The sequence below is a fragment of the Eptesicus fuscus genome, chromosome 9, assembly GCF_027574615.1.
Source record: "Eptesicus fuscus isolate TK198812 chromosome 9, DD_ASM_mEF_20220401, whole genome shotgun sequence".
NCBI lineage: Eukaryota > Metazoa > Chordata > Mammalia > Chiroptera > Vespertilionidae > Eptesicus > Eptesicus fuscus.
This window is the reverse complement of record NC_072481.1, coordinates 43,266,452-43,281,846: the sequence shown is the minus strand read 5'-3', so window position 1 is coordinate 43,281,846 and position 15,395 is coordinate 43,266,452. Positions and strand designations below refer to the sequence as shown.

General features: G+C 39.3%; 1 protein-coding gene across 1 annotated transcript in view; it reads right to left on the bottom strand.

Moving 5' to 3' along the window:
- PATJ (PATJ crumbs cell polarity complex component) overlaps nt 1-15,395 on the bottom strand; it is a 316,022-nt gene that overhangs the window by 84,998 nt on the left and 215,629 nt on the right. The window contains exons 30-31 of the mRNA XM_028142315.2: nt 9,542-9,614; nt 2,537-2,629 (exon numbers count right to left, since the gene is read on the bottom strand). Coding sequence (XP_027998116.2) covers nt 2,537-2,629; nt 9,542-9,614 — 166 coding nt within the window. The remainder of the gene's footprint in view (nt 1-2,536; nt 2,630-9,541; nt 9,615-15,395) is intronic.

Genomic DNA, 15,395 nt, shown 5'->3' with positions numbered 1-15,395 from the left:
GCAAGTTAGTTACCATCAACCCTCGGTTTGCTCATGTGTAAAAGAAAGTTTTCTGCATCTACATTACAAGGATCAGGAAATGCCTAGTACACAGAAGTTCAATAACACTAAATGAAATATTGAACATTAGGACACAGAAAGAGTTCTCTAAAACTGCCTTTTCCTAATACTCTAGTCCCTGGGTGAGTTTGAGTATATCTTCCTATGAATCAATGAAATAAAATCAACTTCTCTTTCTATGCTTATAGGATTAATTCAGCACAGACTTATGCTTATGCTTGAAGATACCCAATATTAAAAAAAAACCCCACAAACTTATAAGAGAGATTGCTTCTTTAGCTCCAGACAGCGTAGTTCAAGTGTGAAGAAGGTGGGAGAATATGTATGTTATTCTTTGGAGTGAATGAATTGCTCACTATATGGAATGGCTCAGATTAAGATTCCTAAAGAAGCAAACGTTAGATGGCGGCATAGTTAAACAACTAATCTGCTGCCTCACACAACAATTTCAAAAACACAACTAAAAGACAAAAACGTCTACCACCCAGAACCACGGGAAAGCTGGCTGAGTGGAAGATTTACAGCTGAGAAGAGAAAGGAGCACAATCGCTGAAAAGCTGAGGTACGGAGGCACTCGGGCCGGCGGGCGGCTGGGTGCGCGGCTTTTCTTCAACCCGCAGGGAGACAAGCTCCCGATCACTCTGAAATCCAGTTTCTGGGGACACTCGGGGGACCCAGGCACCTACGGGGAGAAGCTGGACTCTCGGCCATCGGGTCGGAAAGTGAGAGTGACTTTTTTGCAGAGGTGCGCCCAGCAATCATTGTTTACTGCGCTGGTGCGCGGGGCGCAGGGACTTGGAAACGGGAAAGGCAAAGACGGCTGACGGCAGCCATTGCCGTTGGCCACGCCCCAGCCTAGTGACGCCCTGAGACCCCGCCCCGCCCTGAGGCCCCGCCCCGCACATTCTACAAACCCGCCCAGGCTCCACACAGCGGCTTTTGCATATAAATGGCCTGTTCTGTGGCAGCTTAACCAACTACAGCTCCAGACTGCTCCAAAACCGCCCAAGCAAAGAAGGAGAAAACTAGCCCTTGCTGTAGCTCCTGCTGGGGAACACACAGTACACAAGGGTACACCAAGAGTGTCCACCTCAAGTAACTGGGAGGCTGACCCGTTGAACCAATAGGACACCTAGTAGACAAAACTACCCTACCAACTCAGGGAAGCAGAGAATATGAGAAGGCAAGGAAACAGATCACAAACCAAAGAAATGGAGGAGAATAAGCGACTGGACATAGAGTTCAAAACCACGGTTATAAGGTTTTTCAAGAATTTCATGGAAAAGGCCGATAAATTCAATGAGACCCTTGAGGATATGAAAAAGGACCAACTAGAAATTAAACATACACTGACTGAGATAAAAAATATTATACAGAGACCCAAAAGCAGACTAGAGGATTGCAAGAATCAACTTAAAGATTTGGAATACAAAGAGGCCAAGGACACTCCTCCAGAGAAGCATGAAGAGAAGAGAATTCAGAAAGTTGAAGATAGTGTAAGAAGTCTCTGGGACAACTTCAAGCGAACCAACATCAGAATTATGGGGGTACCAGAAGAAGAGAGAGAGCAAGATGCTGAAAACCTATTTGAAGAAATAATGAACGAAAACTTCCCCCACCTGATGAAAGAAATAGACTTACGAGTCCAGGAAGCGCACAGAACCCCAAACAAAAGGGATCCAAAGAGGACCACACCAAGACACATCATAATTAAAATGCCAAGAGCAAAAGACAAAGAGAGAATCTTACGAGCAGCAAGAGAAAAACAGTTAGTTACCTACAAGGGAGCTCCCATACGATTATCAGCTAATTTCTCAACAGAAACCATGCAGGCCAGACGGGAGTGGCAAGAAATATTCAAAGTGATGAATAGCAAGAACCTACAACCAAGACTACTCTACCCAGCAAAGTTATCATTCAGAATTGAAGGGCAGATAAAGAGCTTCACAGATAAGAAAAAGCTAAAGGAGTTCATCACCACCAAACCAGCATTATATGAAATGCTGAAAGGTATTCTTTAAAAAGAGGAAAAAGAAGAAGAAAGATAAAAATTATGAACAACAAATACATATATATCAACAAGTGAATCTAAAAGTCAAGTGAATTAAAAATCTGAGGAACAGAATAAACTGGTGAACTTAATAGAATCAGAGGCATAGAATGGGAGTGGATTGATAATTCTCAGGGGGAAAGGGGTGTCTGTGTGGGGAGTATGGGAAGAGACTGGACAAAAATCATACACCTATGGATAAGGACAGCGCGGGGGGAGGTAAGGGAAGAGGGGGGGTAGGAACTGGGTGGTGGGGAGATATGTGGGGAAAAAGGAGAAACAATTGTAATCTGAACAATAAAGATTCATTAAAATAAAAAAAAAAAAAGAAGCAAACGTTAACAGTTGGTCCTTTTCAAAGTGGCACAAACATAAATAATACATCGTTAAAGAGAACACTGCATGAAAACCACCCAGGATTCTCACCAACTTGGAGCTTTCATTTTCAGGCAATTGTTTAGCACCAACTTCGAGACTACCGTCTTCCTCACTACTCACAGGTTCGGGGCCGCTCTGATCCTAGAAGACATTGAAAAGAAAAATGGCACCGATGTCATTCTTTACTCACAGTGACCTGAACCATACAGATGCTCAATCATAGTTGCTTGATTTATTATCTCAGTGGGTACTGTTTCCTCTCCAAGGCATTCCTATTTTCTTCCTTTCCAGTAGAAGGGCATACCCCCCTACTCGCCGCACCCTCCCACCGCCAGGTACATATCTATCTCTATTGCTCACAGATATGCCTTAGAAAAAGCTGATCCCTACTTTCTGTTCCAAGAGGCCTGACTGCCTTAAGGTTAATCCCATTCATTGGCCAATGATTTTGTCAGGAATAGGTATATGTTCTATTTCTAGTCAATGAGACACAAACAGAGGTCTGCTGGAAATTTCTGGAAAAGTCCTTCCTGATCTTAAAAGAACTGAAGTCCCCAGGCATCCCAAATAAACAAGAAAGCATGAAGCTCAAAATAGCATGGCCAGCCATCCCACAAGCAAGAGGGAACCAGTCTTGGGATGAAGCTGGCATTGTGAATGACAACAAAGACAGAGATGAAAAGAACTGGTTCCCTGATGGAAAGAAGTGGGCCACTAGATCGAACAAACCTGAAGCCCGGCCTCATCCTCAGCAGTCTTCTAATAAGAGCTAATAAGTTTACTTCTTGTTTTACCCTCTTAGAGTTAGCTATTTGTTCCCTCCAGCCTAAACTTTCTGAGATATTTATTTTCTGCACAAGACTAAACTGTTTGAGATAAAAGACTGTATTTATCTTATTTCTGCAACTCACGCACCTAAACACCCTGCCTGGCACATGGAAACACGACAAATACTGGTTGAAACAATGGATGAATTGAATACTTGTTTTCTTTTCTGCAGACTACTAAAAATACTTATTTAACATAAATGAGACATCTGGTAATAATAAGACCCATTAAAATTCCAAAACACATTAGGGATCTCCTTAATTGAATTATGACATTAAATGTTATAGTTAATTAACTAGAAGTTTCTTTACTTTTTAAGGGCACATAAGGATAATAAATGGAGTATCTACTTGTTTATCTAGATTTTTATTTTAAAATATCACCATTCTGGGATTACTACAAATTCAAATGGGATTGTTTGTAGAGAAAATAGTTTTGATTTGGGGACAGTCTAACTCACTTATAACTTAAGAAATGCAAATTAAAGCAGATATAGCATTCTTTCATCTATCAAATAGACAAGAGAACAGAAAGAAAACATTCAGTATTGATAATGCAGAAACAGGAATTTTTACACACCATTGAAAGACTGTAAATTAGGATAATCTTTTTATATGTAACAGATATATTGAAGAAGGGAAAATATCTGTAAGGATATAGAACACATTTTAAAAATTGCTAATTCTGAAGGGTAGGGTTAGGGATTGGGAAATTTTGCATTAGTTATTTCTATACTGTTTGATTATAGAAGAATTAGTGTGTTTTATTACATGTTTTTTTAAAAATAAAGGAGAGTTGTGAGAAATGAGCTAAAAGAAAAAGAAAAAAAGAAAAGTCCAAGAAAGAAAGTAGCATGGATATTAGAATTGGTGAGATCTGGATTCAAATTTTAACTTTGCTACTTAGAATTAAATGACTTTCTGCGTTACTTTGAAATCTGAGTACTTGTTTTTAAGGTACAGATAAAAATACCAAATTAAAAGTACTACCCTGTTAGGTTGCCTTGAAGTTTAATAGATAAACATGTAAAAGTTCTATTAGCACAGCACCAGGTATACTTGATCTTTTTTTCTAGCTTTTATCGAGACAGGTTCTTAATCCATACCCTGTTGCCTTATATGAATAGTGGGAAAGAAAGCATTTAAAAAATGAGAGGAATCTTTACTTTTATATTTCTCAGTAATATATTTTCTTGGTTTTAGAAAAGGAACACTATAGTGGGGGAGAAAACAACCGCTTAATGCTTCAACTTAGAAAATTTGAGAAAACATGGGCAAAGCAGTCTAGGTTGCAAATGGTCTATGAATTCTTTTTTTTTTTAAATTCAGTATCTTTTAAAAAAATGTTTTTATTGATTTTAGTGAGAGAGCAAGAGAGAGAAACATTAATGGGTTGCCTTCTGCACACCCCGCACTGAGAATTAAGCCCACAACCTGGAATTGAACCCATGACCCTCTGGTATACAGGGTGATGCTTAACCAACTGAGCCACACTAGCCGGGGCAGCCTATGTAATCATTATGATTTGAGTAAAAACAAAAGATAATATCCTTTACATCTTACAAAGCTCTGTCTCAAATGCTACTTACTCAATAAATCCTTTCCTTCTTAGCTGAAAACATCGCTTCTTCCTCTAACTCATCTAATATTTTACCTGAACTTATGACATGTGCCATTGTCTCATTTGTATATTAATTATGTGTGTACAGAATTGAACTCCCCAATGAGATGGAAAGATCCTGAATTCAAAATCTGTGCCTCATTCCTTTCTTTCGTTTGTTTCATTTTAAAATTCATCTTAGGTCTATTGCATTTCAAAGTCAATGTTCTTTTTAACTGTACCAGGAGCCCTTTCTAAAGCTTTACCAGTTTAGTTTGAAATGGCTCCATAGCGGGGTTTAAAGTCAAAACACAGATGGAGAGGAGAGTCAGGTAAAAAGGAAGTTCCAACTGAGAGAGGTTTGCAGTAGAGCATTTAGTTTTTCAGGAGAGCTAAAGTTTATAAAAGAGTTTCATGCTTTAATGAGGCACAGAACAAAACAACGTGGGTTCTGCTCTGAGAACAGAATGGCTCATATGTGTTAAGGAGCCTTCAAAATACCCCGCTGACCAGGAGCTTAGAAAACAGGAATCAGCCAGAGATGGGAAGGGGAAAATAGGTCAGCTAGCATGATTTCCAAAGCATGATTGGATCGCGGTGGTGTGAAGGCCATCTGGCTGATGGATGGCGGCCCACTGACACCTAAGATTCAGCTAATCCTCATGGCTGGGTATTCCTTTCCTCTCTTGTGATCTTCAAACACCTGTCCCATGCTGCCTGTTCAGCAGAGGCTGCTCAAGGAGAATGACCCTTCCCCATGAAGGCCGTGGTCATAAGATTCCACGGTGAATTATGCTTTACAGACGAATGAAAAGAAAAGGCAAGGCTTGTGATTACACATTTAACACAGCCTTCACCCTCTCTCTCCAAATAAATAAATAGTAAAATAAAAAGACTGATGAGAAGTTCTATTCAATCCCCACGGAGAAGTCTCTTGCAAATATTCAGGGTCATTCTTCTAATCTTCCTCCCTTGGGCTCCTCCAAAAATTCTTCTCCATTAAGTGATGACAAATTTTTATTTTTAATACTACTTCATTTTTTCATGCCAATTATTTGACTATAGTTTTCTCCAACTAGACGATGAGAATCCTGACAGCAGCAATTTATGTTTAATTTGAGAGTAGGCTATTAATAAAAGTTAAATTGGGTAAGGATGTTTTCATGGACTGGGAAAACACAGCTCTGATCAGATAAATGTTCCATAATGTGGTTCTCTACCTTCTTCTCCCATTTAACACAACAAAAGAGTATATTAGTCTATACAACTGTTTTCCTTTTAATTTGATTTAAGATTTTGCTAAGCAAAAGAAATAAAAACCCCAGCAACTATACATCCCTGATATAGTTCAAAGTTCTTTTATTAAAAAATAAAACAAATGTTGGTTTAAATTTTCTCATCTCCATATTTCCTAAATCCAATGCTCTCTTCAAAAAACCACAAAATGATTTATTTGTCTCATTGACAGCCTAAATTCACACATATTTCTTTCTGCAAAGTCATGTTTACTTGATGTGACAGTTTGAATTTCTTTCTTCTACTCCCAATCAGGAGCATACCTTCTAGGCTGCTCAGAATTCCAGAAAGGCAGTGTACAATTAAGATATATTGGAAATATATGAAAATATATGTATATTTTCAGAAAACTACTCCAAGACCATGTGGATTCCTGCAATAAAGAGGAGTTGTCAGGTCTGCTCCAACCATGAAGACAAGAGGAGAAACAGTCCAGAGATGGAAGACGCTGACAACGCCTTGCCACGCTAGCAGTCAGCAGCTGTGCGTCGATGCAGGTTGCCCAGGACCAAACCAGAGAGGGTCGGACCTGCATTGCCACCATCTGTCCATCATCCAGATATCATTGCTGACATGTACACATAAGGAACTATTTGACATTGAAACTGGGTCTCAGAACTGTTGGACATTGAAATTGGGACTCAAACATTTTTTGTTATTATATGTTTATTTCTAGTCTGCAGTTGCAAGATTTTTTAAAGAAAAGAAATGGGGAAAAAATAGATATAGAGGTAAAGAACCATTGAACAGACTGCCAAACTACAGTGGGAAGGCAGGTGAGGTTGGGGGGCGTGCTATAAGAGATCAACCGAAGGACTTGTATGCATGCATATAAACATAACCAATGGATACAAGACACTGGGGGGGGTGGGGGGAGGAGGGGGCAGGTGAAGGCATATGCTGGGGGGTAGGGGAGGCTGGGGGGAGGTCAAGGGGGGGAAAAAGGAGACATATGTACTACTATTTGTAATACTTCAAACAATATAAAAAAAAGATATATTGGAAATTATGCAATGACACTTGCTAGATAACCAGCCTCTCCATTCTTTATCAGGCCTGCTCCATTTCACTTAGTATTCAAAAGAAGCACAACTTTCTGAGAAAAAGGGAAAGTAAAAAGTTTTTGCTTCTATAAAGATATAGAAGCCTGCCTCATCAAAGAATGGAATAAATATCGTGTGACCGGAGTACACTTGAGTCCTCAGTGCCTCTTATGAGACACCACAGCAGTGGCTTCCTATTCGGGTTTCTCTCTTCAAGACATCTTTGACATTGCTATTAGACTACTTTACCTGAAGCAGAGTCCTGATCAGACCAGTTCATTGTTCAACATGCCTGCAACAGTTCCAAGAGCCCATTGCATAAAATTCAAACCTTCTGAGATTTAAGATCAAGCCTCTCTCATTTGACCTCAATTTATTTTTCTAACCCCAACTTCTTTTACTCCCTTTCGTGGACCCTTACATTTTCTCCCATTTTACACCCTGATTTATTTTTGTTCTGTGTTTTTATTTGTGCTATTCCCACATTCTTATCCAACCATAATCATATGCATATTTTAAAATACAATCTATTGATCAGAAATAGCTTTTCTCCTATCAGGAAACACCATTCATCTTCTGTGAACTCCTCCTAAAGTTTTATCTCTGAGGGCACCTTGTTTTAGTAATACACGTGTTTTACTATAAGACTCTAAATTCTTTGAGGGTACAGACTATTTGCAATTAATCTTTGTATGCTCTACAAGGTAGACATTTGGTAAATAGCAGCAGAATGAATTGAATCAATAAGAAGTACTCAACACTGAATAAAGCATCAAGGATACAGTAGAAAAGCCAAAATATGGTTCCTGCAGTTCAATTACCCCATAGATATTTACTAGGTGTTAGGCACTGCGGATTGAATGATCAAGAAGACAAAAAGCTTAGCCCTTCAAAAGCATACAGTTTAGAGTGATGCTTACAATCCTACTTAAAAAAAAAGATTTAAAAATTGATTTTTAGAGAGAGAGAAAGGGAGAGGGAGAGAGAAACATCGATGTGAGGGTAAAGTATCGGTCAGCTGCCTTCTGCATGCTCCCTACTGGGGATCAGGCCCACAACCTGGGCACGTGCCCTGACTGGGAATCGAACCAGCAACCTTGTAGTGCATGGGACGACACCCAACCAAGTGAGCCACACCGGCCAGGGCCAATCCTACATTCTTTTTTCATTTTTAAATTTAATTTTAATGCTGATGGTATTAAAACATTAAGATGAGGGAATTACAAGGAACAGAATCCTTGCTAAACTCATGTAGAAATGGGTCTGTCTTTTTCTATAAGGCCCAGGTGATGCCACACAGAGGACAAAGGATAATTTTTACCTTTTCAAGGAATCATGAGTATTATTTAACTGTGAAGGGAGTAAAGATTACTGAAAGGAATGGTGTGGGATGAAACTGGTCAGAAGAATAGCCTCTCTCATTTGAGGACTTACACCTTCTCTATAAATTATTTTATTCATTTTGAGTCATAGAACATGTGGAAGAGGCTTCCACAAAGGTAATTCTCCAAGGAATTAGTGGTTGAAAATTAATAAGGAGGAAGTGGGAAGGCATCCAGGTAGAAGAAACAAAGATAAAGGGATAGAGAGGCCAACATGTGTGGGGGAAATCAACTTCATTTTTGTTGTAGAAACAAAGGAAAAAGTATGGAGAGATACTAAATGCTAAATATTAACTTCCTTGGGGAGGTGGGAAAAGAAAAAAACAACCTTTTCTTCTAATAAACCTGCATTTTATTAGTTATAATAATTATGTATTTCTTTTTGAAATTAAAAAATAATTCAATAACTAAAAAAACATAAAGAGAATGTAATATTCCCTCAGCTGGGAAGACACACTGGTTATCTATCTACATATCTCTAGAAGCAGATCATTATGATAGCAATCTTGGAGTAGATGAAAGTAATTATTTAAAGACACCTACAATCATAGGTATTAAAGTGTTTTGAAACCATAAAGAAAGGGGTACTACTATTCAGTTATTAAAAAAGAGAATTTTCTAAGAAATGAGGACATATTCTATGTCTAGAAAAAAACTTTAAGAAACTTTGAGGAAGGCAATACTCATATGGTTAACTTCTAAAGTGTTTGTGTAACATTGTTTTAGATTACTTTATAATCATACTAGTACTTCAAATACTTTCTATTTTACTTAGGTATATTCCCTAGATAATAAATTTTATGAATTTTAAGATACTGAAAGTCAAAAAAGCTAGATTTGGAAAAAAAGAATTACGACAAACCCATCTAATATATTCACTATAAGCTAATTAGGAGCCACCTTACCTCAATAAAAGATGGGGAACTTGATGGTAACGGAACGGGAGCAACGGCCATCTGATTGACCGCGTCTTCATTTCTGTGGATGTTAACACAGGCATAATCAGTACACAGTAAATGCCAAGTGCCTGGCTCAAGTTATAATCATTTCCTCAGTTCTCAGTTTGAAAATGCATGAACAGCACTACAGAATCAAAAATATACATATAACATACAAAACAATTGGTCACAAAAAAAAATATGTTACTCAAGGGATGCTGAGATACAATTATTAGTGACAAAGAATGATGATGCCAGGAGCTGGCCAAATCCTGCTTAGTAAGGCAGGTGCTGCAGAGGCTCATTTTTGGAAAGCCAGCAACCTTTTCAGCACTGAGGAGTATAAATTTTTCAAAAGGGTTGTGTGTAACCTCTAGGCCCCACTAATGGTTAGAGCATTTTGTTCTTTGAACTGGAAAGTTTCCCAGTCTCCTCACTTGGCTTCTTAACTTTGTTCTGCCAAGTGAAGGATGATGGGATGTATAGGACAGTCCCCACATGGGTGGACTCTGTGAGAGGAGTAATGGATGGGGAGAGCAGAGATCCAGACATGCAAGGCTCTGTGGGTTAGGGGAATCCTACTCCTTATCATCTTAATAGGAGCAGAGGAGGTGGGAGCTGAAACTTATCACCGGGGTGACAGGCACAGTACAACTCCTACAATACCAGGTCTGATTATTTGGGCTCATTTCCACTATGTTACTAACAAATGGCAGGTGGTGGTTCTGTGGGAGATGTGCCCTTCACTCTTCATGATGCACAACCGATACCATTATCTCAAGATTTATGTGAAGTCCAACTTTAAGGTTTCACAACATAAACTAATGAAGCTCAAAAAATGCTTCTTACCGCTGTGTGAAGATTTAAGACTGTTCACAGATCTCTCAAGATGACCAGTGTAGACAGGATAGCCACTACCTTACTTAGGAGGGCATTCGCAATCCCACCCCATATTTTCACTTCTCACCCACTAGAAAAAGCTCAATTGGCACTCATTGTTTCTGTTTTGGGGCTTTAGTCACCTGACTGCCTTTACCTGACATGTTTTTATTAAACGTATACCCCACCCATCCTTCTCCTCCAGTGCGAGTTCAATAACCTCAACTAGGCAAATTATTTCCTTAAGTTCAAAGACTTGTCTATATATCGATGTCTTCTGAATTCACATAGTGAGCCCAGATGTTTTTCTGAGCTTATGATCTGCATATCCTACTTTACATCTCCACTATATATCTTACAAGCATCTTAAATAAAACAGAGCTCTTTATCGCACTTAGTCCCCAGAGGGTTCCATAGTCAATTTCCTTTCCACCTGTGTAAATGTCAACAGTATCTGCCCAGTTTTTCAGCCAAGAACCCGAGAGTCATTCTTGAAACCTCTCACACCTCAATTATATATCCAATCCATGCTATACGAGTGCAACCTAGTCCCTGTTAATAAAACCATATAGAATTAGGACATTTTACCCTTTGAAGCAGCTGTGTCCCAACCTGTTGCCATGGATTTTTTGGGGGGAAATGGCTGTAGAAATTACAAGTGATTCTTGAATTGTCTAACCATGGACATCAGCAGTTGCCTCCCTTCTACCATGTAGAAAACTTTGACTTAATTTTCTTCCAGATATAGGGGGATACCGGCCCGTTTTTCAAAGTGTTTATTTACTGCTGTTACTATTTGGTTAGAATGTATTAAATAAAAAACCCTGACTTGTGAAAAAAAGAAATCTTATTGATTCTACCTTCAAAACGTATCTTGAATCTTTGTACTTCATTCCATCCTATCCTAGTACAAGCCGTCATCATTTCTCACCGGTGTTAACGTAAGAGCATCCTATGGGGTCTCCCTACTTAGACTCTTCATCCTCTCTCCAAGCTATTCTGCACCCAGCGAAGTTATGGTTCCAAAACAAAAATCTGACATTTCTATCCCCTGTTTAAAACCTTCCTGTGACTTCTTATTGCACTTAGGATCCTAAGCCCAGACTTGTGGAGGCTATAAGGCCTCGGGCAGTCTGAGCCCAGTCCCCATCTCTGGCCTCCTCTTGTTCTCTCCTTGCTCGCTTTGCTCCACTCCAGCTATGCTGGCTTTCCTTCCATTTCTCAGCTGAGCCAAGCTCCTCCCACCACAGGGCCTTCACTCATTCTCTTCTCTTCTGCTCTGCATGCATGCCTCTTGCCCAAACCCTTTGCCTGATTTATTCCTATTTCTTCTTCACAGCTTACCATAAATGTCATTTCCTGAAACAAGCCTTCTAGGATCTCCATTATATGTTTATAGCACACTATACAATGATCATAGGACTGTTTCTTTCATAATTTACGTAACTGATTTGTATGAATGTTTGCTTCAAATCTGTGACACCCCCCCCCGCCCCCACCACCTCCCGTCCTGCCCAGGGAGGGTAAGCACTCCAAAGACAAGATTCATGTCCTTCCTAATCTCAACTAGTATTACATCATCTAGGTCAGTAGTTCTCAACCTTTCTAATGCCGCGACCCTTTAATACAGTTCCTCATGCTGTGGTGACCCCCAACCATAAAATTATTTTCATTGCCACTTCATAACTGCAATTTTGCTACTGTTAATGAATCGTAATGTAAATATCTGTGTTTTCCGATGGTCTTAGGCTCTACAGCAGCGGTTCTCAACCTGTGTGTCAAACACTGATCTAGGGCAAATGCAGTACCTGGCAAACAGTCTGTATTTAACATAGCTTTTTTTTTTTTTTAAATAAATGTAACAATCACTCACTTCAATAAGGAGACAGAGGTAGGAGTTTCAGTTTTAGCACTGTCACTAACTAGCTATAGGATTTTGGGGAAAAAATTCTAAGCAAATCAGTTTCCTAATCTCTTCAGTAGGTTGAACTGTACGAATCCTGAACTGATATAAATTCTGTGGAACGAGGCAGACCATAAATAAGAGATGAAGTCTAGGTGCCATTTCCTGCTCTAACCTTCTCAGATTCTTGAACTATCTAGCACACCAGCCAAATCAAAGGAAAAAAAAAGGGGGGGGGGACTATAAATCGATACAGAGTGTGAAGAATATACTGTATCTCTCTTTTTCTGACAGCATTACAGATGCCATCAGCATGCATTACTATGTTGAGAGATGGCTTTTTTTTTTTTTTTTCAGGGAGTACAATACATTTCTCAGCAGTTTGCTCATACCCAGACATAGTCAGTTACCTATTCAGTTTCCCCCATTGACTACCACAAGAAAGCTTAGCTCTAGCTTAGAGTCTAATGCTGACAAGACATGTCTACTCAGAATTCAGAGCCCAAGGGGCAGAGTATATTTGGCAGTAATTAAGCAGATGGCTCTTCTATCTCTTTCAAAGGTTAACAGCATTAAAAATATGACTGCACATAAATTCTTTTATTTTTTATTATTTTTTAAATTGATTTCTTAGAGGAAGGGAGAGGGAGAGAGACAGAAACAGCAATGATGAGAGAGAATCATCGATATGCCTCCTCCTGCATGCCCCACACTGGAGATGAAGCATGCATCCCTGGCATGTGCCCTGACCAGGAATCGAACCCTGACATAGGTCGATGCTCAACCACTGAGCCACACTGGCTGGGCTGTACATAAATTCTTACTGAGAAATCATGATTAACTAGACCAAATTAGCTCAAATCAGCCAAGTTATCCTTTCGCAATTTAATGGTTTCCACCAAAGCAGTATGACTTTAATAGCCTTTGAAGTCACTTTAATTTTTTTTAAGCCTCACAGAATAGAAAACCTACAATTACTCTCAATGGAGAGAAGAAAGCTGCTATCAGAAGTTACAGTTCATAATCTTTTATAATCCACTTACTAGTGAGTATTCATCCACACACCTCAGGACCAAGCAAGTAGACCTGAGACGGCAGCAATTTTAAAGAGAAAGAATTAGGAGGAGGGATACCAAAAGAGAGAAGCTATTTACACTGTAAACAAGCAGTTAACCTAGCCCTGCCCTGTGTGGTTCATTTGGTGGAGCACTGTCCCATTCACCCAGAGGTCGCAAGTTCTATTCCTGGTCAGGGCACATGCCTGGGTTGCAGGCTTGAACCCCAATAGGTGTCCTTTGGAGGCAGCCATTGGATGTTTGTTTCTCTATCTCTTGCTCTCCCTCTCTTTCTAAAATCACAAAAACATACTTAAAAAAAAACCCACACAAGCAGTTAACCTGAATGAATTCTGGGGACCCCCTGACACCTCATATTCTATGTTCTCATAAGGAATGAAATCTGTTTGCTTTATAATTAACTTTTCTTTCCAACATAATTAACAAGTTTCTTAGGCCTCAGTGCCCCATACAGGACACAATCGGGAATTGTACTTGTTTGTTGGTGTTTTTATTATTGTCTTTGATAGCTGCTGGGAGAGAGATAATGGAGTTCTATCAGGGATAACAGTGAGAACAATTTTTCAGGGTAAGGAACTCTGTAAGTATATGTCCTTATCATTGTACTTGCTGTGCTCTATGAACATTCCTTGTGCTGTTCTTCCTCTCTTGCTAAACAAAGAGATGGGATCTGATTTCTTTGTATCCCCAGCTTGTAACTAACAGAGAGTAGGTGTACTATAAAGGTCTGTTGAATGGAAGTGGTCATAGCAAGGCAGAGAAAAGATAAAAAGCAGAACTACTAAAACTGCTCTGTGCTCTCCAAGCTGCTTCAACGAGTAAATGACAGTGTGTTGCCTGCAGTCACGCAGTTGTCAGTGTTAACCACATTAATGGACATTTCTTTGGGGTGTTTGCCCAGCTCACAGTGATTTTCTGGATGTGCTACAGTAGCAATGTCTACACTGTGTAACACGGACACCCTGTCTCACCCTCAGTGGATGTAGGGGGCAGACTACCTGCCTCGGTTTGTGCCAATAGATTATTGCTCCCAGGAACTCAAAATTTAGAACCCAACACACAGAGATCAGGAGGGTAGTATCTGGATAATACCAATGGAAATGATTACACAGTATATAGTGTAAGGCAAACACGCGCTATTCTGAAAAGATATCTAGACTTAAGACAACCTAGGCAAAAATACAGTTCTATCTATTTAAGTTCTATCAGTAAGAAGTAACGTAAGCAAGATACTAAACAACTTTAAAAAATCTTGGTTTCTTAATATATAAACTTGGGATAATACCTTCTAATAGAATTGTTGTAAGATAATGTAAATGTCAGAGCACTAAGGCACAATAGTTAACATTTAATATGTCATGGTTCTATGATGTTCAATCTCAGATGCTAAAATTTCCAGGTGCTAAGTACTCAGTTACTCTTAATACATTCAGCCATCAACCCTTAGATCCAAAGACATCTCCAAGTCTTATGATTACATTCTAAAGACTTCATCCTTTCATGTCTTTTCTTCTATGGTCCCCATCCTAATTCGTGTGCTTTTCACGTTGCCTGGACTATGACAACAATGTTCCTACTTACCTGTTTCCTTTTTCTGCTTTCTCCTGGTCTCAATACATCTAAATCATTCCCTTCTTAACTGTGAAGCACTTGATTGCACTCCTAGCATCCAAGCCTTAAAATACAATCTCAGTAACCCTAACATCATAGAGTTCTCTCTATTGGTGCTTGTTTTGCCTGGTGTATAGTTATTTATTTGCATGTCTTGGAAGTTTTTGGAGAACTTAACTCTATGGCTTTGTAAAGCATCTGACAAACAGTAGGTACTCAATAAATGTTTGAATTAAATTCATTCATGTAGACGGTGTGGCTCAGTTGGTTGGAGTATTGTCCTGTACACCAAAAGGTGGTGGGTCAGCATGGATACCAGAGACAACCAATCGATGTTTCTCTTTCACATCGA